Below are 23,584 nucleotides of genomic sequence, written 5' to 3' on the forward strand. Positions count from 1 at the left end.
TCGCTGGGATCTCTGATAAAGCCGGGTGGTAGTTCCCCCTACTAATGCTGCAGGGGTCCCCACTCTGGCAAAGGCATGTGGTCCTCTGTCCCAGGGCCACGGGAGTCCCCACTCAGTCAAAACCGCGTGCTTCTCCCCACAAAGCTGAGGGGAGGGGGGTCGCCACTCTGCCAAAGCCAAGTGGCGATTCTCTGCTAAAGCCGCATGTTGATCCTCTCTCATAGGGCTGTGGGAGTCCACACTTTGCCAAAGCCATGTGGTTCTCTCCTCAATGGCTGCTGTGTCTGGGTTTAAATCCCTGCACCAATCTTCCTCTGTAGTCCCATTTCCAACTCCTCCCACACTTGGCCTCACATGCCAGAACTCATATCCTTCCAGCTTTACTGGACTGCCATCATGAGTCTGGGCAGGTATGGCCCATGTCATGGAGCCAATCATCTCCAAGCTCCCACACAGGCACTGTAATTCGGGGGACCTGCCCCCAGTTATGCCTTGGTGAGGAAGTTACTTCCATTCCCCTGGCTCAGAGCATGGCCACAGCTATTTAATATATCTATGTAACCAGTCAAAGGTTATAGATATGTTAAATGACCACACCAGAAGGTACCTGCAAGGCTGTTGCTATGCAAAACAGCTTAATGTCCCTGCTCCATTTGTCCCTTCCCCCAACCCACACCTGGGTGGGGGAGAGGTGAGGACATCCTAAAATCTCTTGGACACCTTGAGTTCTGGACCCCATTCCAAATTCCTACTTAGGGTCCCCCCTCTTGGCTGAACCCTATTACACTATGACTATATTACTGTTAATCTCTCCCCTTATGTCCATGAAGATGTGCTTCAAAGTACGTGCTCCTATTTTGGATGCATAAATGTTTATAAGGGTTATGTCTACCTATTGGGTTGCTTTCTTTATCATTATGTAGTGTTTTTCTGTCTTACTATACCCTTATTTTACAGGGTATACCCTTACTATCCCTTATTTTATAGGGTATAGTAAGAAACAAAGGTATAGTAAAAAAGATATAAGAAAGAAAAATATATCACATATAAGTATTGCTACCCCAGCTTTTTTTCCCCCATTGGTATGAAATAATTTTTCCATTTCTCTACTTTTAGTCTGTGTCTTTCTTTTTGACATGGGTCACTAGTAGTAGAGGTTATAGATCTGTGTCTTGTTTCCTTATCTACTCAGCTACCCTATGTCTTTTGTTTGGAGTATTTAAGCCATTTACATTTAAATTGGTTATTGATAGATACATATTTATTGCCATTTCATTCTTTTAACTCTGTTTCTCTGTGTTCCCCACCCCCTTCTCTCTCTCATTCTCCTTTTTCTTCTTAAAGAAAACCCTTTTACATTTCTTGTAATACTGGTTTGGTGATAAAGAACTCCTTTAATTTTTTTTTGTCTGGGAAGCTCTTTATTTCTCTTTCAATTTAAATGATAGCCCTGCTGGGTAAAGTAGTCTTGGTTGTAGGTCCTTGCTTTTCATCACTTTGAATATTTTATGCCAATCTCTTCTAGCCTGAAATGTTTCTGTTGAAAATTCACTGGCAGTCTTATGGGAGCTTTCTTATAGGTAACTAAGAAAGCTGCTCTTGCTGCTTTTAAAATTATTCTTTGTGTATAATTTTACCATTTTTATTTTGATGTGTCATAGTATGGGCTTCTTTAGGTTCATCTTGCTTGGGACTCTCTGTGCTTCCTGGGCCTGTGTGTCTTTTTCATTTACCTGATTAAGGAAGTTTTTGGTCATAATTTCTTCAAATAAATTCTTGATTCTTTGCTCTCTCTATTTTCCTTCTGGCACACTTATGATGCGCACGTTGTTTCACTTCATGTTGTCTTAAAGGTGCCTTAAACTATTCTCATTTTTTTTAATTCTTTTTTTTTTTTTGCTGCTTTGATTGGGTGTTTTCTACTACCTTGTCTTCCAAATTGCTGACTCAATCCTCTGCTTCATTCAATTTACTGCTTATTCTTTCTAGTGAATTCTTTATTTCAGATATTGTATTTCTCATTTCTGACTGGATGTTTTGTTAGGTTTCTATTTTATTTTTATTATTTTAATCCTCACCCAAGGATATGTTTCTTGATTTAAGAGAAAAAGAAAGAGAGGAGAGAGGGAGAGACAGAAACATGGACGTGAGAGAGAAACATTATTGGTTTCCCTCCCTACCCACCCAATCAGCTATCAAACCCACAGCCTGGGTATGTGCCTTGTCTGGGAATTGAATCTGCAATCATTTGTTGTATGGGACAATGCTGCAATCAACTGAGCCACCTGGCAAGGGGTCTATTTCCTTTTTTCATGCTTGTTATCTATTTGTTGAAGTTCTTACAAAATTTTTTAAGCATTCTTACAATCATTTTTTGAACTCTGTATCTGATAGATTGCTTGCCTCCATTTCATTTGGCTCTTTTTCTGGACATTTGTCCTGCTCTTCATATAAGACATATTTCTTTGTCTCCTCATTTAGTCTGCCTCTTTGTGTTTGTTTCTTTGTATTAGGTAGATAAGCTATGACTCCCAGCCTTAGTATAGTGGCCTTATGTAGTAGGTGTCCTGTGGGACCCAGTGGCACAGTCTCCTTGATCACATGAACATGGTGCTCTAGGAATGTCCCGTGTATGGGTTATTTGGGCCCTCCTGTTGTAATTGAGTCTTGATTACCATTAACCCATTTGTGTGTGGGGTCCACCCTCAGGCTACTGACTGTGAGTATCACCCATGACCATACTGTACAAGCTGCTGTGCTGGTGCTGACCACATGAAGTGACATTTGCCTCAGCAGGGTCTGGTGCCTACCAAGATCTCACTTTGGTTATGCTACCTGTGAATATAATTAGATCCTTCTCTGATGTTGTCTGAAGCTGGGCACTGGGTGTGTTTGTTCTGGAGTCTCTGTCAGACACTGCCTGTGACTGGCTCTATAACCTCTTTGGAGCTACAAAGTGATCCACAGTTTGTGGATGCCTCTACTGGGTCAGGGTGTGCATGGGAAGGACCAAGCTATGCTCCAAGGCTGGTTTTTAGCACCAGACCCTGGGTCAGGTCAGCAAAAGTCCCAAGGCACCCCAAGATCCACCTCTATCTGACTCCACCTATTGTCTGCCTGGCTGGCTCAGTCACTGAAAGGGCCTCTGGTGGTATGCAAGTTTCAAAACGATGTTCTTAGTGAGTCACCAGGTAGGAGCAAATGGTGTGCATCAGATTGATGCAGGTTCAGACTCAGTGCAGATTTGCTGAGTCCAAGACCACTCAGCAAATGCCCCAGGGTATACCAATTCTAGCTGCCCCTGCCAGGTACTCACAGATCTTTGTGGTGGGGGGTGGGTCTAAAGGAGGCATCAGAGTGAGGCCAGCAGAGTTTATTAGGCACAAACAGACCAAGATTTGGCTGAATGAAGTGACGGCTCCACACTGCTCAGGTGTGTGAGGGAAAAATGGCCACTGTCCTAGAGCTACACAACTTAGTCTTTCCAAGAATCTGTCAGGAGCTCAGATCAACAGGTCTGGGCCACTGGGATTTAGGAGGGTGGGCTAGTGTATCTCCCATAAGTGGAGGTGCCAGTTAGGCTTGGGGGAAGGTGTGGGGAGTAGTCAGATCCTAGAGCCATACCACTCAGTGTTTTGAATTGAGCCTTGGCTGGGTAACTCAGTTGGTTGGAACGTCCTGCAATGTACCAGGATTGTGGCTTTGGTTCCTGATTGGTACACATACAAGAGGCAGCCAATCACCCTGGCTGGTATGGCTCAGTTAGTTGGAGTGTTGTTCCATAAAGTGAAAGTTTGTGGGCTCGATTGTCAGTCAGGGCACAGGCCTAGGTTGTGGGTTCGGCCCCTGGTCAGGGTGCATGTGAGGGGCAACTGATAAATGTTTCCCTCTCATTTTGATGTTTCTCTCTCACATTGATGTTTCTGTTCCAATCTCTCTCCCTCCCTTTCCCTCTCTCTGAAATCAATGAGCATGTCATTGGGTGAGGATAAAAAAAGAAGTCAACCAATTGATGTTTCTCTTTCTCCTTTCCTGTCTCTCTCAAAATTAATAAATAAAAATTAAAATAAAAAAAGAATGTGTCCCAATGTGATACAGGTTTAAACTCAGTGACAGTTCTGGGTCTGAAGCCACTCAGCAAATGTTCCAGGATATATTAAGTCTGACTGCCATCTTCTGGGTGCTTGTACACCTTTGTGGTAGGCATGGGGTCTTATGAAGTTGTTAGGGTGAGGCCAGCAGAGTTTATCAGGCCCAAAGAGACCAAGATTTGGCAATGTGAAGGGAGGGCTCTGCCAGGGTGTGCCAGGGAAAAATGTCACCTGTCCTAGAGCCATGGAACTTTCTGTCTCAGATTCTGCCAGGAGCAAGATCTCAGCACAGAGGGTCTTCTGGGAGTTGGGAGGATGGGGATAGTAGATCTCCCATGAGGGGCAGGCACCGGTCAGTTTTACAGAGAAATGAGGAATGACCCCTACACCTAAGCCAAACAACTCAGTCACTGACACCCCCTGACTCTGCCCAGAATTCTTCAATCCCAGGCAACTGACTTCTCAGCAGGGTCCAACCTCTGCAGGGTGGGGTGATCAGGAGTCCATAGGTTGGGACTGTTGCTTTTCCTAGTCTGATGCTGTATGGAGGGGAGTTCTCCACACAAGAAAGATGACTTCAGTGGTATGGGAGAGGATTCAGCTCAGGGATCCTGGTGGCTCTCTTTTCAGCTCTCTTTCCAGAGCCACAAACCTCATACACCCCTCACCTGACCCTACTCTGCTCTGCCCTCCTTCCTCTAGAGCCTAGGTTGAATGGCTATGAACAAGATTTTGTGGATTGGCCTTTTACGAGGATGTCTGTGTTTCTAGCAAACTCCTGTCTCTCCCTGGAGGACAGAATCCCCAATGATTTACTTAAGTCAGATGTTATGTGTGTGCCTTTTCCTGGCTCTGGTGTTTTGGGCTGAGATATAACTCCAGGGTCACAGGCGCTGCCTGTAAGAGTGAAACCAACCTTTTTTTGGAGTCTCTGCCCTTCTTACCTTTCTCTATGTGGCTTCTTCTGTAAATCCTTAGTTAGAAGACCTCTCTTTAGCTATTCTTCAGTTGTTTATTCAGGCTAATTGCTCTATATTTAAGTTGTAATTCCAGTCTGGTCCTGGGAGGAGGTGAGTGTAGTAACTTCTACCTACCCTGCCACTATCTTGGGTACCAAGGATTTCTTTTTAAACTTTCATTAAGCTTTGTTAATCTTGAACATTTTTTCCCAAGTCAGGGAAAATTATACTAAATGAGTTAACACAAAATAATATAAACTAAAAATGAGTCTGAAGCAAATTGTTAGTATAGTCAGCCCTCTGTATCTGTGGGTTCTGCATTTGCAGATTCAACCAACTGTTGATCAAAAATATTTGAAAAAAATGTTGAGCTGTTGCTGATGTGTACTATGTAGTCAGGCCTATGGTGGTTGGGTGTGTGCTGAAGATGTACAGACTTTTTGTCTTGTCATTATTCTCTAAACAATAAATACAGTATAACAACTAATTACATAGCATTTACATTGTATTATGTATTATATGTAATCTAGAGAAGACTTAAAGTGTATGGAAGGATGTAAGTAGATATATGCAAATACTATGCCATTTTATATAAGGAACTTGAGCATCTGCAGATTTTGTTATGCTCTGGGGTCCAGGGATTCATCTCCCACAGATGCTGAGGGAAGACTTTATGTGTAGGACTGTATGTGAATGAAAGCTGTGACCTCAAAATGGTGTGATTTGAGAAACTTACAAAAGCAACTAATATCTCAAAATTTAACCTAGACATAACTAAAATTTCAAAATTTGACACTTTTTCATTTATTATAAATCCTATCAAACCCTATCTCATTAATTATAAGTGAGATATTGCCAAAGGACCTAGCTGTAGTACTTGGCACATAGGAGGCCTTTTACAAATGTCAGTTCTTTCTCTTATCTGCTGTTATCATCTAAATAAATAGTTGAGGAAACACTTATCTTCTCATTTACATTTAAAATGAAATTTAATAGTGGTTACTTTCAAGGAGCTCACTCTAGTTGAAGGACACAGGCAAGAAAAGCAATAATTATAGTACAATGCTGTAATAGCCATAGGATGCTACTGATGTACAGGAGGAGTGGCCAGGTAGACTGAGTGGAAATGGTACATAGTGTGGGTGGGGAGGAGAAGCCTTGAAAGTGTCTCACAGGAGATCACATTTGAGTTAAATGTGTGTGTGTGTGTGTGACTTAAAACAATAGACATGTATTCTTTCACAGCTCTGGAGGCAGGAAGTCTGAAATCAAGGTATCAGCTGGGTCACATTCCCTCCAGAGGCTCTAGGGGAGAGTTCTTCCTTGACTCTTCCCATTTTTGGTGGCTCCATTCTTTCACTTAAGGCCACCTCAGTTTAGTCTCTACCTCCACTTTTCACAGAGGCTTTTCTGTGTGTCTCATTTGAACGAATGCTGAGACTGAAGGTGTATATATATATGGGATTAAATCAAGAATGTTTTGCATGTTTTGATAGGAAGTTGAATTCATATATAATGGGGCAGATTTGAAGGATTTTAATCAAGGAGTAGAATGAAAAAGTTTCATTTATCAACAATGAAACTTTATTGGTAAGTTTATTTTAAGCTTAATAAGTCTATTTGTCAATATTGTCAAATAAGAATTGAATGGGTTAAAAACAGAGGCAGGGAATACAGTCAAGAAGTTATCTTATTAGTTCAGGAAGCAAATGGTAAAGGTCTAAATCAGAGTTTACAAACTCACAAAATGAATGAAACATAGGTTAAGGTGAGAACTATAACCAACTGGAGAGTGTGTGCCTTCTCCCAAGTATGTGGCTGTTATTTATCTTCAGCCTGGGTTTTCCAGATCTCCTGATATTTCAAGAAAAGTTGGAAATCTGTGTATGTGTGTGTGTGTGTGTGTGTGTGTGTGTGTGTAAAATCGTCCAATTTTTAATATTGTCAAATATTCAGATAAAAAAAAACATGCAGGTCAGACAAAACCTTCTGTAGGTTGGGTTTGGCCCACTGGCCACATTTTAAAATCTTTGGCCTAATATCTGATGAAACTCATTAAAATGATTGGCAAGGCAAATTGATCTTTTGTACATAGAATTCATTGGATTTGATGATTGACTGAATATAACAAGGAGAAGAAAATGGAAAAATGAGGATAACTTACCAGGTTTCCAGCGAGGGTGACCAGGTAGATGGTAGTGCCGCTGCCTGTGGGAAGAGTTCTGTTTGCAGAGGCTTCCTCCATACTTTGTCTCTTTGCTAAGTTCCAGAAAGTTGACATTACCTGATAAATAAGCCTGGAGAAATTATTAATTTGCTATGTATGATTTGGTCGTGAAGTTGTTGATTAAAAACTTTATTTGGAAATCTACTCAAGCATAGAAGAACTGACATATCTCTCACCCTCATCCCCCTTCCTCATAAATTAGACCTGTGAAATTACTAAATTAATAAAATAATTTATTAATCTGTATATGATATTTGCCCTTCATATAAAGTGTTTATACAGTCTATGCAAGGTATGCTTGTTTATATAGATTCAGTAAATATAATCGAACACACTTCAGTTAAACTATTTTGGTTAGAAATTTTTCGATATGAAAATACTGAATGTAAATTATGTTAATTATCTTGTGACCTTGGAAAGTCACTAATTCTCTAGGGGAGTCTCAGGTTTAAAATTGTACTATCAAAAGCTAAGACTAGTTGACAGGCTGTTTGTCAAAACTAGCTTGCACAATGTTTAGAAATATGAACCAGTTGCCAACATTTAAAAGGTGAGTTTACATAAAAATCTGGATTTCTGGATTCTCTTGAAAAAGTATAAGAGTGTAATACACAGCCTTCCATTCTCATATGGCAAGCTGAAGCAGCTCAAGCTGAATAGTACTTGCATTGAATAGGCTGCATTCATTTCCCTACATTTACTTCAACTATTTGATCTCCACAGGGCTTTAAGTTTATAATGTATGGACTAAATGTTCTGAAGAGTTCCTGCTAGATCTAGAATTCTAACAATCTTAGTGCATTTAGTAAGCACTCATATTATAGTTTTGAATAGCTGTAGTAAATGGAAAATTTGAGGAATTTTCCAGTTAAATTTAGGGGAAAGGACTTCTTTTTCTTCTTGCCTAAGTGTTTCAGGTAATTGTTTCTGTTTACTGGTAATATCAGACTTTGTACACAACATACTTTCTTTGAATTGTTTAATTAATAAAAATCAATACCACTTTTTATTTACTTTATTTTATAATTGAGGAAACTCTTTGAGTTCTAAATTGATATATTCCTAACTACAGTGTCTCATTTACCTGTGGAGTAAACAATGGAAGTTACCTAGCTCTTGTTCAACAGGTTGTTCCTGATTCAATATGTTCTGATAGCAACTGAAATTAAACAATTCAGAGAAGGAAAATGTTTTATCTTCTTACAAAGGGCTAGCTCTCATAGACTGTGACATTGCCTGTTTAATTAAATAAGACTAACTACTGTAGAACTTTGAAACCCCGCCCTTTGTAAGGGAAATCAGTTTCTAGGTTGTGGACAAAATTTACTGGCTAGCATGTTTCCAATGTTCTTGGTGCTTTCTAGTAGTTGTCACAAACACTAACAGCATTTATTCTTCATTTCCTTTAAAGCAGACCTGTTAAATTCAGCAAAATCCCACATCTCCTTAAGAACCATTTTTAAATATTTTTACATGGTAAAAATTATGTAATCTATGTGAACAGATTATAGAATAAATCATGCATTTAATTTTTATTAGTTACCAAATTCAGGATTTCAGTTATAGATTTTAAGAGGGTGTTAATATGTATATTTAATATGTAATATATTTGATCAGGAGTGTTGTCCATGAAACTGAATTATGAGTTGGTAGTCACAGCTCCACCTATAGCACCCCTTTACCCTCAAGTGTCAAAACAGGATCACAGTCAGTGTTGAAACAAGAGTGCAGGATGAATTAAAATCTGAAATCTTTCTCAAGGATATGAGGTGCTTTGCAAAATTTTATTTACATGTTAGGATATTTTAATGTGAATTTTAAAAATGGACTTGAATGATCTAGAGGAAGAGGTAAGTTTCTATATGGCTATTAATTATATAGAAATTAGGTTTGAATCAGGCAGAGTTTGAGTTTTACTGTGTTTTTGCTATTGGCGAGACAAAGCTTTTAGATTTTTCTCTTTAAAAAGTTTTAATTTATTCTTTTGTCCCTAATACATGTTTTTAATATTTGGAATGGTAATTATTGAAAAATTGGAAAAGGGCTCAGACTGCCTTAGGGAGAGGCAAGGGATTAAAAAGATGTTTTGGGTTATAAGTAAGTCCTAAAAGCTGAAAATGATTCAGGAGTTCTTTGAAAAAGTTCAGACTTATTTAACAATTTTGTAATTGAATAATACAATATTCTAATAGAGGTACAAATCATTCTAAAATTCTTTGAAATTTTAAAGATAAAATTTTGGTTATGCTTGTTTTGACTTTGATAAGCTATTTACATAATTTCAACACACATTGTCAAACCCCTGTGAAGGTTGTGTAATACCTTAAATATGGAGCTTTATTAAGTAATTTCTGCTACTCTCTGATAATGATAGTTCCTGAAACTCCTTAGGCTGATGTGGCAAACAAGAGAGAACACTTTGAGTTTCAAAAAACTAGGTCTCATATTAGTACTGAAAACCACTTGTGAACTTGGGACACTTTTTGGCACAATAGTTATGTTGCTGCCAGAGTTTACAATAGAGAAGCTTCCTATGGATTTTAGATTTTAACTATTGATTTCCCTTGGGTGATTTGTTTAAGGAAGAACTATCTGTTCCTCTTTGAGTTACTTCTCTGAGGAATTCAGTTTGAAGGCTGAATTCGGTGAGATTATGCTGGCACAGGAGTTTTAGAAATGGTTTATTCTTTACACCTATGTCAGCTAAAACCATCTCCCAAGAGCAAATCCAGCCCCCTTACTTTATTCAACAGACCTAAAAATAGAGACCTAAATTTAGAGGACAAGATGCTACTTTTAGCTTCCCTTCTCAGGAGAACAGCACTAGTACAGGAAAGGTGCACACGGGTTTGATGATTCAGGATTTGGGTAAGTAGGAGCTCATGAAGTTTAGGACAATGTTACCTAGCAAGTGCCCAGGTAACTCAGGTAAAAGTGAGTAACCCTTATGAACCCTCCACTGTGCAGAGGAGACCCGATCGATGTTCTCTTGTATGTGGGAGGTTAAATTTTGTCCAGACAACAGGTGACCTGAGATGCCTTCCTGTCCAAAGTCGAAAGTCCGGAAACAGTTGGCAGGACACTCAGGCGCAGGCCTTGCAGGTCATTTTCTAACTGGAATGAAGGAGGCAGCCAGTTTTCCTAATTCGGCGGGGTGCCCTGGGGAATGACACAGTCAGGGCTTCTGTGGGGTGTAGATAAAAAGCTCCTGAGGGTCTGAGAGAGGCAAGCGCTGCGGATAGGAGCTGGCTCTGGAGATGACCCCAGGGCCAAGGGGGCGTGCCTCGCTCAAGCTCAACCCCCGGGGCTTTGATGAGGGGCCTCCAGGGGAAGCCTCACTTCCTCTCTAGCCACCTGCTGGTGGGTGGGGGTGGGAGGGGTCGTGGGCCAAAGCCCTAGTAGTCTAGGCTGAGCCAAGGCCGAAACTTTCTCAACCTCGAGTCTCTGGAATTCCAAAGGTGGGTGGTTTTCCCAGGTAGAGCGCCTGCCCCTTTAAGAGCAAGCACCCCGGACACGTCTACGAACCACGCGCAAAGAAGGAGGGGAAATTTACGGTGTCCAGCCTCCTAGCCTCCCCACCGAAGTTTGGCCGAAACCAAACTGAGGGGTGGGGTGGCGAGTAAAGAGCGAGTCTCAGGCTCTTGCGGACTTGCTTGGACTTTCTCAGCACCTGGACACAAGGCGTAACTTAGGGGTCAAGGCTTGTCAGTAGGCATCGTGGACACCTGAGGCCTATGCGTTGTTTCTCCTCCGTGACCTCCCCCTCCCCCCTACAGCCGGCTCCACAGTGGTGTGGTCCGGTTGTCGGGTGCGGGTTTGGGTTCTCGATTGAACGCAGCGTGTTGTTTGCGGCTGATTGTTGCTCAGTCGGGCCCTGGCTGCGGCAGCTGTATCCAGGGCAGCCCTGGCGCAATGGAGGAGCCCAGGACTGCCCCTCAGCCTTACTTGGGGCTGGTCCTGGAAAAGCTACGCTGGGTAAGGCCAGGCGCGATCAGGCCCAGGGGTCGCGGAAGCCGCCGAGGGGAGGAAGCAGCAGACTTTGGCTTTGGGTCTGAGCGGCAGTGGTGGGAGGTCCCAAAGCCAGTCTTCAGCTGCCACCGGGCCAGCTCGTGTCCGAGGCAGTAGCCAGGTTCGTGGGATGCTTGGGCCATTTTTGTGTGTGTGTGGTGGAAGGGGACCTGGAGATGAGGAAGGTGAAAATAGCATTTGCTTAGTGGGACTTTACAAAGGTGTGTTAAATGTTTCCCGATTCTGAAAACACATGATCCTTTCCTTAATTTTATTTATTTTGAACAGGGGTCAGTGACACGTAGTTCCCCTGACTGTAAGAAACTTAAGGACTGCTCCTCTGAGATGAGTTCCTTTTAGTGATGAAACTTCTTGTCCTGAAAGGATACCTAAGCCTGGACGGGGAGTAGGCATGCTAAATCTACATTTTCTTTTAAGATGCTGTTTTGAGATGCTTTACCATAAGTGAGATTGTTCCCTTCTTTCTGTTGTCTTGTTAAATGTAGAAACTCGTGTTAATGTAAAATCTGGAGATATTAAATTCCAAGTGTTAAAAATTATTAGGTTCAGTTTATAATCATGTTGCAAGGATTTTTTTTTTATTTATAGGTATCTTTGCTGTTATGTTTAGGGGCATTTATGAGGCCGTGTTTAAAAAAAAACTATCTGCACAAAAAACTTACAAAACCCTTTTAAATATTGGGGCAGTTACATTATTTGTAAATTAAAAAGTATAGTTGCCATGATATTCATATGTACTCTTATATGACAGTTTTATGAGGATTCTAAGTGAACTATGACATAATTTGGGCCACTGGTGTCATGCTGTCGGTTGAGAGGCAAGACCAAAAAAAAAAAGTACAAGGTAGAAACTGATGAACTGCTTACTGAAACATGGAAAATGCTAGTGAAATTGAATGGTGGGAGAGATTACATTTTCTGGAGTCTCTAGGAAAGCCTTTACAGGCTTAGGGAATAGTTTAAGCACAGGAGGCATGAAGTAGCGTGGTATGTGCAGTGCCCTAGGAGCTGTATTACTAGAAGTGTCAAATGGGCTCAGGGAGGATGTGCAATAACGCTTGCTGGAGACATAAATAGGTTCCAAATAGTAATGTATGTGCTGGAGAGCCATTGTGCTTTAGCTTAGTACTTTAAGTGAAGCCTAATTCTTCATTATGTAGTTGAAGCAAGACTGAAACATTTAAGTAAACCTTTACTAAATATATACCCAAAAAAAGGGAAGAAAGAAACTACAGAGAATAAGATACAGAAAATTCAGTCTACACAGTATACCTTCCTCTTGGCTACTAGGCTCTGTGTCATTTTAGGACTTGGCATGTTTTTATGTGCTAGGCACCATTTTAGCACCCATCTCTATGTTTTCAAAGTCTGTGTCCCAAAAGACAATGACTGAAATAGAAATAAGGGTTTTAAGATCAAATACTGGTTTCCTTTTAGAGGTCCTCTTCCTTGATCTGTATGGTTGGCTTTGGGAAAGACCACTGTTTTTTCTGTATCAAGGGTGATAGACCATAACCATTTGCAGGAAATTTCCCATTTCAATTAACACAGACTAGCAGATTGTCCTCTGCAGTGACCCCTCCAAGATGTCCAAGAAGATGTGTCTAATAAACTGGCATTATAAAACTCAAAGTTCGAGTCACAGACTTTGTGAGTTATCATCATAGTAATAATTTTCTTGTTTTAAAGGTTGTGGCAGCATTGCCTGAAGATATGAGAAAAAGTTCTAATCTCTATGGTTTTCCTTGGGAATTGCTGATATGTGCAGCTATTGTTGGATTTTTTGCTGTTTTCTTGTTTTTGTGGAGAAGTTTTCGTTCGGTAAGTAACCAGTGCTATATACTAAGGGAATGCTCATTGTGTCTTCTGTTTGAACAAATAATATGAGAAACATTTTTGTTTTAAGAAAACAAATTAGGTTGTAGCTATGTGGGTTACTCATGATAATGTGTGGCTACTGGAAACTAAATATAGGTTTAGAGGAATTTTTGAAGTGTAAAAATTTTTAAAAAGTTCTCTGTAGAACTGATACTAAACCCCTACCTTTATTATTTATTTATGGTCTGTGTTTGTTTTTAATAGTATACTAGACATCTGTGAATATACCACTCAACTTGGAAACAAAAACATTGACTATCACTTATATTTCAGAGATCCTCCCTCATTTTATCCCCCATGTGTCTGTACTAGAGGTAGCTTCGGCTTGGATCTGTGTTGATTATTCCCATGCCTTAAATTTTTTTTGGTCCTGTCTACATACATTTCTCACAAGTATAGTATGTGATTGTACTTGGTGTCACACTGTATGCCATGTTTTGGATCTTTTTTCTTCCATCCTATATTGCTAACAGTCATCCGTAGCTTTGAATGAGGCTTCAATTTTTTTCCATTTTGATTGCTCTAGAATTACTGTAAGAATAGACTAAAGTATATAGATTTTGTGGTCTTGGACATTTGGGTTTTCAGGTTTTTTTCTGTTACTGTAACTGCTGCTGTGTATTTTTTTTTAATTAAAAGTTTTTTTCAATTATAGTTTACATTCAGTATTACTTTTTTATTAATTTCAGGTGTAATTAATTTTAGTTTGTTTCCAAGTTGAGTGGTATATTCACAGATGTCTAGTATACTATTAAAAACAAACACAGACCATAAATAAATAATTTCAGGTGTACAGCATAGTGGCTAGACAATCATAAACTTTACAAAATATTCCTCCTGATTTTTCCAGTACCCATCTGTTATGTATATTCTTACACATATCTCCTATTACATATTTTAGTTTCTCTTGAGAATATACTTAGGTGTGAGATTACTGGGTTAGAGTATATGGAGGTTCTGTTAAAAGGTAATGCCAGTTGTTTTTCATATTGTACCAGTTTCCACCCTACCAGCAATATACATGAGGTCTGGAGATCCATTTGATTTCTGTCCTTTCCAACACTGTTCTTTTGTCACTTGAATGGGTATAAAATTGTATCTTATCATGGTCTTGATTTGAATTCCTTGATCACTAATGAGATTGAAATCTCTTACTGAATTTACCAGCCATGTGTAATTGTTATTTTGGGAAATAATTGTTTTTTATGTCTTTTGCCCATGTTTTTATTAGGTAGTTTGTTATTTTTTATTTGTAGGTGTTCTTAGTATATTCTTGATGCTATCCTTCTTGCTTATGTGTATAGTAAATGGCCTAGTATGGAACATCTTTTCATTTTCCTTAAGATGTTTTCTGATGAGCAGATATTCTTAATTTTAAAATTTTGCTTTTAACATGTAAGTCCTTGATTCATCTTGAATCCAGTTTTTTGTTTGATATGGGATAGGGATTCAGTGTAATTTTTCCTCCACAAGATATAACCATTTTTTTCAGCTTCATGTATTGAATAGTCCCTCTTTTCTCTACTTATCTGCTATGCCATATATTAGAGTTCCACATAGATGTACACCTTTTTTGCAGTCTAAATCTCTATTTTTTTAATATGAGATCTTTTATCATTTTTTTAATTGTGGGAAATTTCTTCTGCATTTTACATTTTTAAAAAGATTTCATTTATTTATTTTTAGAGGGGAAGGTAGGGAGAAAGAGGGGGAGAGAAACATCTATGTGTGGTTGCTCCTCATGTACCCCCTTCTGGAGATCTATCCTGCAACCCAGGCATGTGCCCTGACTGGGAATCAAACTGGCGACCCTTTGGTTCTCAGGCTGGCACTCAGTCCACTGAGCCACACCAGCCAGGGCTGTAACTTTGCTTTTCAATTTTGTCTCCTTTAACTTTATCTCTGTAATGCTTCTCTAGATGATTTAAGTCCCCATTGTTTTTTACACTTGCTTATATATCCTCAACCCTAAATCTGATCTCTCTACAAATGGGATTTTTCCTTCATTATTTGAGCGAGAAGTTAAAGAATAAAAAGGTTGTGTTTATGGTTTCTTTGTACTCAGTTTCAATCCATGACCTAGTGGTACATTTCCCAAATTGTGTTATTTTGTGTATTAGCACTAGGGGACATGATAGTAGAGACTTCTTGAAATAGTTTGTTTCAGGGTCAAATCTGTTTCAGGAACAATGGTCTAAATGAAATTAAACAGGTATTTTTTTAACATTATCATTTTCATTTATTAATACTATATTTTCCCTAAAACATTTTTGTTAAATATTTTATTGATTATGCTATTACAGCTGTCCCATTACACCCCATTCCATCCCTGTCCACCCTGCACACCCTCCCCAACCCACGTTCCCCCGTTCTAGTTCATGTCCATGTGTCATAAGTTTTTTAGTTTCTACATTTCCCATACTATTCTTGCCCTCCCCCTGTCTATTTTCTACCTACCATCTATGCTACTTATTCTCTGTACCTTTTCCCCTTCTCTCCTCCTCCCACTCCCCTGTTGCTAACCCTCCATGTGATCTCCATTTCTGTGGTTCTGTTCCTGTTCTAGTTGTTTGATTAGTTTTTAACAGGTATTTTTAAGATACAGTTATTTCAAAGTCTTTAATATGCTAATATACAATGTGAAATTTTAATAGGTATTAATATGTAGCATTTTTCTCATTGCACATATCATTGATTTGGATATTATTTTTGTGAAGTTGCCTTTCTTTTGGCTAACTGAAATTTATATTAAGGCAACAAGAAAAGTGTTATTTTTAAGTTGGCAGTATAAATTAAACATACCTGTATTTACTTGAATGTATATTTGTTTTAATATAATTTTGTTTAAAATTTGTTTCAGATTAGAAGCCGACTTTATGTGGGTAAGCTCTTTTTTCTACTTTAGACCTCACCATGTTTATAATTTTAAACAAAAACATTTACACATGATATTGTTAACTTTTAAAAAATTTATTCATACCCTGGCTGGTGTGGCTTAGTGGGATAAGCGACAGTCTGTGAACAGAAAGGTCACTGGTTTGATTTCTGGTCAGGGCTCATGCCTGGGTTGCGGGCCAGGTCCCTGGTTGGAGGCGTGCTAGAGGTTCCTCTCACACATCAGTGTTTCTCTCTCTCTCTTTTTCCCTTCCTTCCCCTCGCTCTAAAAATACATTAATAAATAAAATCTTTAAAATACTTTTATTGGGGACTTCCAGTCAAGATGGAGGCATAGGTAGACACACTCTGCCTCCTTGCACAACCAAAAAAGGACAACGGCAATTTAGAAACAAAAAAACAACCAGTACTGCCAGAAAATTGAACAGTATGGAAGTCTGACAACCAAGGAGTGAAAGTAGACACATTCATCCAGGCTGGTAGGAGGGGCGGAGTCTGATGGCTGGGCAGAGAGGGGTTGAGGCAAAGTGGTGCCTGGGGGACCTGGGCGTGCAAGGCAGCAGCTGGTAGATCCTGGCCGAGCAGGTGGCTGATGGTCAGGTGGTCACACATTTGCGCACAGATAATCCAGGTGAAACTGGGGAACGAGACAGACCATGCAACCCAGGGTCCCAGTGTGGGGAAATAAAGCCTCAAACAACTGATTGAAAACACCTGTGGGAGTCGAGGTGCTGAGAGATACTCCCAGCCTCACAGGAGAGTTCCTTGGAGAGACCCACAGTGTCTCAGGGCATACACAAACCCACCCACACAGGAATCAGTACCAGAAGGGCCCAATTTGCTTGTGGGAAGTGAGGGAAATGACTGAAATCTGGCAGAGAGCGGAGCAAGCACCATTGTTTCCTCTCGGACCCCTTCCCCACATACAGTGTCACAACCCAGCAACATGGGTTACCCTGCCCTGGTGGACACCTAAGGCTCTGCCCCTCACTATGCAACAGGCATGTCAAGACAAAAAAAATGGCCCAAACAAAAGAATAGATCAAAGCCCCAGAAAAAGTACAACTAAACAGTGAAGAGATAGCCAACCTATCAGATGCACAGTTCAAAACACTGGTTCGTAATCAAGATGCTCACAGAATTGGTTGAATTTGGTCACAAATTAGATGAAGAAATGAAGGCTACGCTAAGTGAAATAAAGTAAAATGTACAGGGAACTAATAGTGATAGGAAGGAAATTGGGACTCAAATCAGTGACGTGGACCAGAAGGAAAAAAGAAACATCCAATCAGAAAAGAATGAAGAAACAAGAATTAAAAAAAATGAGGACAGGCTTAGGAACCTCCAGGACATCTTGAAATGTTCCAACATCTGAATTATAGGGGTACCAGAAGGGGAAGAGGAAGAGCAACAGATTGAAAATGTATTTGAACAAATAATAAAGGAGAACTTCCTCATTCTGGCAAAGGAAACAGATTTCCAGGAAGTCCAGGAAGCTCAGAGAGTCCCAAAGAAGTTGGACCCAAGAAGAAACACACCAAGGCACATCATAATTACTTTAGCCAAGGTAAAAATGAAGGAGAGAATCCTAGAAGCAGCAAAAGATAAGGAGACAGTAACCTACAAAGGAGTTCCCATCAAACTGTTAGCTGATTTGTCAGAACAGACCTTGCAGGCAAGAAGGGGCTGGAAAGAAGTATTCAAAGTCATGAAAGGCAAGGACCTACATCCAAGATTGCTCTATCCAGCAAAGCTTTCATTTAGAATGGAAGGGCAGATAAAGTGCTTTTTAGATAAGGTCAAGTTAAAGGAGTTCATCACCACCAAGTCCTTATTATATGAAATGTTAAAGGGACTTAGCTAAGAAAAAGAAAATAAAAAACATGTACAGTAAAATGACAACAAACTCACAATTATTAACAACCACACCTAAAACAAAAACAAAACAAACTAAGCAAACAACTAGAACAGGAACAGAACCACAGAAATGGAGATCACATGGAAGGTTAGCAACAGGGGAGTGGGAGGAGGAGAAAGGCGGAAAAGGTACAGAGAATAAGCATAGATGGTAGGTAGAAAATAGGAGGAGGGTAAGAATAGTATGAGAAATGTAGAAGCTAAAGAATTTATATGTATGACACATGGACATGAACTAAGGGGGGGAATGTAGGTGGGAGAGGGTGTGCATGGTGGAGGGGAGTAAAGGGGAGAAATGGGACAACTGTAATGGCATAAGTAATAAAATATATTTAAAACAAAAAGTAGTTTTATTGGGGTAACATTGGTTAATAATATATAAGTTTTAGGTATATAAGGTTATAATCCCACATAGTGTATTGTATTTAGAGTGCTACCACTTGAAGTCTAGTTTCCTTCCATCAACACATATCTGACCATCTTTACCCACTTTCCCTTCTCCCTACCCACCTTCCTCCCTGGTAGCCATCATTCTGTTGTTTGTATCTTATGAGTTTGTTTTTTTTGTTTGTTACTTATTTTTTATATTACACATATGAGTGAAATCACATGGCTTTTGTCCTTTTTTTGTCCTCTTTATTTCACTTAGCATAATACTTTAAGATTTATTCATGTTGTCACCTATGGCAATATTTCATGTTTTTTTTTTAAATCCTCACACGAGGATATGTTTACTGATTTTAGAGAGAGAAATGGGCTGGGGAGGGGAGAGAGAGAGATGGAGACAAAGAGACAAAGAGAAACAAACAGTCAGTTTGCCTGCTGTATGTGCCCTGACTGAGGATTGAACTAGCAACCTAGGTATGTGCCCTGACCAGGAATCATACCTGCAGCCTTTTGGTGTACAAGCCAATGCTCCAACTGAGCCACCTTGCCAGGGTAGTATTTCATCTTTTTTATGGCTAAGTAGTATTCTATGTATATTTTATGCTATGTAAATACACATCACATATTTAACCAGTCATCTGTCAGTGGATACTTAGTTGGGTATTGTAAATAATGTTGCACTGAATATAGGGGAACATGTATTTTTACGAATAAGTATTTTCATATTTTAACTTTTTGTTTAGAAAGAGAGAAAAAGCTTGCTGTAGAACTTTCTACACTAATTGAAGAAAAATGTAAACTACTTGAAAAATTCAGCTTTGTAGAAAAAGAGGTAAGACATTTTTGAAAATATTAACATTCATTTTAGAGTCAGAGAACTTTATATCAATACTTCTCGATATAGGTACTTCTATCTCTGTAAGTTCAAGATTATTAATGCTTTTTTTGCAAAGTATAAGAGTTCCGTTCTTCATATTACTAGGTTTTAATTTCTTTTCCTGACTAATGAATTCAAGCACTTTTTTGGTATGTTTTTTTTTTGGCCATTTGGGTATCATTTTTGTGAAGTTGACTTTTTTCCTTTGTTTCTTTTAAAAACTCTTTAATGGAATAGTTATCTGTTTTTTTTTTTTTTCCTGTTTTGATGTGTAAGATTTTTTTCTATTATTTTGGGTATGAATCCATTGCCAGATATATGTATTGCAAATATCTTCCACTCTCTGTTTGCTTTTTATGTCACATGGTATCTTGGTAAGCAGAAGTTCTTAATTTTAACATAGTCTAATTTGTGAATCTTTTCCTTATGATGACTGTTGTTTTCTACTTCAGAAGTTTTTGTCTACCCAAGGATACGAAGATAATCTTCCATGTTATCTTTTAGAAACTTTATTGTTTTACTCCTCTTTTTAGTTTTTGTGTTAGTTTGTTAGCTCTATCATAACATAGATTGGGTGGCTTACACAACAGGAATTAGTTTTCTTCACATTTTTGGAGACTAGAAGTCCAGGACCAAGGTGTTGGCAGGTTTGGTTTCTTCTGAGGCCTCTCTCCTTGGCTTGCAGACAGCAGCTCAAATGGTCTTTTCTCTGTGCTGGTACCTGTTTCTGGTATTTCTCTGTGTGTCTGAGTTTCCTCTTCTTATAAGGATTCAGATTGGATTAGGGCCCACCCTAAAGGCCCAGTTTAAACTTAATTACCTCTTTGAAAGGGCCTATCCCTACATCCAGTCAAATTCAAACTAGGGATTGAAGCTTCAACATACGAATTTGGGGGTGGAGAGAATAGTTCAGCCCAAATTTAATCATTCTTAATCTATCTGGAATTGAATTTGTTATGTTATAATTTAGAGGACAAGATTTAATGTTTTTCACATGGATATTAAATCAACCAGTATTATTTATTGAAAAGACCATCTTTTACTTTTTTAAAGTATATTTTTTATTATGTTATTACAGTTGTCCCAAATTTTCTCCTTTTGCCTCCCTCTACCTGGCACCCGCATTGTTCTAGCAATCCTCCTTGCTTTAGTTCATGTCCATGAGTCATGCATATAAGTTGTTTGGCTTCTCCATTCCCTATACTATTTTTAACCTCCCCGGCTACTTTGTATCTACCTATTATGCTGCTTATTCCTGGTATCGTTTCTCCCATTCTCCTCCCTACCCCTCCCCGCTGATGACCTTCCAAATGATCTCCAAACCTGTGATTCTGTTGCTATTATGCTGGCTTATTTTTTTTTAAGATTTAGTTGTTGATAGTTATGAATATGTTGTCTTTTTAATGTTCATAGTTTTGATCTTATTTTTCTTTAAATAAATCTCTTTAGCTTTTTATGTTATAATGGCTTTGTGATGATGAGCTCCTTTAGCTTGACCTTATCTGGGAAGCACTTTGTCTGTCCTTCCATTCTAAATGATAGCTTTGCTGGGTAGAGTAGTCTAGGTTAGAGGTCCTTGCTTTTCATCACTTTGAATACTAACTTTCCAGCCCCTTCTTACTGGCAAGGTTTCTTTTGAGAAATCAGCTAACAGTCTTATGGGAATTCCTTTTTAGGTAACTCTCTGCTTTTCTCTTGTTGCTTTTACAATTCTCTCTTTATCTTTAACCTTTGGCATTTTAATTATGATGTGTCTTGGTGTGGTCCTCTTTGGGTCCAACTTGTTTGGGACTCTTTGTGCCTCCTGCACTTGTATGTCTATTTCCTTTGCCAAGTTAGGGAAGTTTTCTTTCATTATTTTTTCAAGTAAATTTTCAATTTCTTGCTCATTCTCTTCTTCTTCTGGCACCCCCTATCATTCAGATGTTGAGACATTTGGAGGTGTCCCAGAGTCTCCTTATACTGTCCTTGTTTTTTGTTTTTTTTTTAATTCTTGTTTCTTCATTCTTTTCTGGTTGAATGTTTATTTCTTCCTTATGTTCCAAATTGTTGATTTGAATCTTGTCTTCCTTTGCTTCACTGTTGGTTCCCTGTAGATTTTTCTTTATTTCATTTAATGTAACCTTCATTTCTTCCTTTATGTTGTTGCCATACTCAGTGAATTCTTTGAGTATTCTGATCACCAGTGTTTTGAGCTCTACATCTGATAGGTTGGCTATCTCTGTTTCATTTAGTTCTTTTTGTGGAGTTTTGTTCTGTTCTTGCATTTGTGCTATATTCCTTTGTCTCCTGAATTTGGCAACCTCCCTATGATTATTTCTGTATATGAGGTAAAGCTGTTTTTACTCCTTATAAAAGGCACCTGTTTGGATGATTGTGGCTTCCTTAAATTCTTGGTTGTTGGACTTCCATATACTTTGATTTTTTTGACAGTTCTGGGTGTTACATGTTTTGAAATTTAATTGTAATTCTTTTTATGGTTATGTGAGGAGGCAAAGAGACTCTAACTATGACTCCATCTTGACCGGAAGTTAGTTTCCTTTATATATTTTCATTCACCAAACCCATTCAAATGCTCACAAATCAGAGCTACTAAGGCTTGTTATGGATTCGATAATTTAGTTAAGCAGTCATCACACTGAGAAGCAAAAAGTACTCAAGACACTGAGATGTGATGATAGAATAAACCTAGAAAAACATCTTCCAATGGGCTTTTCCATTGGCTACTTGGGATGTTAAACTATATTGGTAGATCACCTGTCTACTTTTTGAACCTATGACAAGAGACTGTATAACTGTAGCCTAAAAAATTAATAGTCTTACATGAGAATGAATACAGAAAAGATGGGGGAAGTGACAAGGAAGGATTCAGAAGGAACATTTTTTAAAAAACAGAAAGAAAGCTAGAATGGTGCAATATTACTAAGACCAATGAATACTTGAGAGAAGACACACTAATTAAATATGGCAAAGAAACCATGAAGCACGAGGATTGAGTAAAGGCCAGTAGGTCTGGAAATTTAGTTTGAAATTACACTGTTGCTGGTTTTACTAGAATGTTGACATTAGATGAATGGTATCTTTGGCTCTGTTAAGAAATAAGACCTGATTGTATTCCCTAGTGTGGGGCTCATTAAACTTCACTTCTGTTGTTCTGACCGTTCCTCCAGGAACTCACTGTTCATCCAGTGAGACAGTTGTCAACTCCAGTGACGGTAGTGTACTTGACCCAGCCCTACTATGTTCAATTTTAAATGAACTTATTTCTCAAATAACTGATATTAATCCCTTATCCTATAATTCATTATTGGTCTGCAGATGCATTCATACTTCACACTTACCAGTGCAAGACTGTGATTCTGAAAAATGTGACAATTTCTGTGACCTGGCTAATGATGCACAGAAAATAACGTGAACTTGATGCATTCTATACAAGAAGTAATTCCGCAGTGCAGTTGATGAGAGATGAAAATATCCTCTGTCCGTCACTGAAACCTCTTTTCATTTTGAATGTATATGTACTTACGGTTTTGCTCCAGTAATAGTGTGGGAGTTCAGACAGGTTATATTTTAGATGCTGTGTCAGATCTCCCAGGCCTGAGTTTGCTTCAAAGATCTTTTCACCCAGGTAGTTTCTCCTTGATATTTCCACATCCCTGTTCATGGAGCAGCCCACATCCCTGTTCATGGAGCAGCATTGACAGCTTTGATGTTCTATTTCTGACCCATTCTTTTTTTTAAAGGACATAGCTCAGGAATAGCCTTAGGTAACCACCATGGCAGGGCAACCTATGTGAACCAGGTTGATGGAGCCTCATATATGATGCCTTTGCTCCGTGGCTCTGTGTGGGTAGGTGGGTGGGGCTCAGAAAAGGGACAATGGTCACTGCCTTCCCTCTGGAATTTTGTCCAGTTGGAAGCTGTCTCCTGGCACTCACCCTGACACCAGACCCTTCAGTTTCTCCCTATATGCCACTGGTGCCCTTCCAGCTGCTGCCCCAGTGCTAGAGCCCAGAGGGAGGGAGTTTGCATAAGTCTTAAGTCCTTTGTGGGCCCTGTAGAAGGAGACATCTGAGCATATTGCAGTTTCTTCCACCACCCCAACCCTCACTGGTTTTTACAGCTGGAAGTTAAGGGTGGGGGTTCTTATCTTCCAGGCCCTGGAACTGCAAGAGCTCTGGGCTGTGTGGCCTGGTGTGAGGCTGGGATCCTTTGCTCCTGAGATATCCCTCTTGATTTTTATCTACTACATGTGGGTGTGGGACCGCCTCTTGTGCGTCTCTTCATATCTTCCCCTTCTACTTGTCTAAATGAATGTGTTTGG

General features: G+C 39.3%; 1 protein-coding gene across 1 annotated transcript in view; it reads left to right on the forward strand.

Annotated features, from left to right (window-relative positions):
• Positions 1–23,584, forward strand: part of MIA2 (MIA SH3 domain ER export factor 2) — a 111,205-nt gene that overhangs the window by 30,081 nt on the left and 57,540 nt on the right. Inside the window, 3 exon segments of the mRNA XM_045848536.1 lie at positions 12,996–13,127; positions 16,045–16,066; positions 19,127–19,215. Of these exon segments, the coding sequence (XP_045704492.1) occupies positions 12,996–13,127; positions 16,045–16,066; positions 19,127–19,215 (243 nt within the window).

Source organism: Phyllostomus hastatus, unplaced genomic scaffold (assembly GCF_019186645.2).
Source record: "Phyllostomus hastatus isolate PE091 unplaced genomic scaffold, TTU_PhHast_1.1 phas_contig_62, whole genome shotgun sequence".
In the NCBI taxonomy this organism is placed as follows: domain Eukaryota; kingdom Metazoa; phylum Chordata; class Mammalia; order Chiroptera; family Phyllostomidae; genus Phyllostomus; species Phyllostomus hastatus.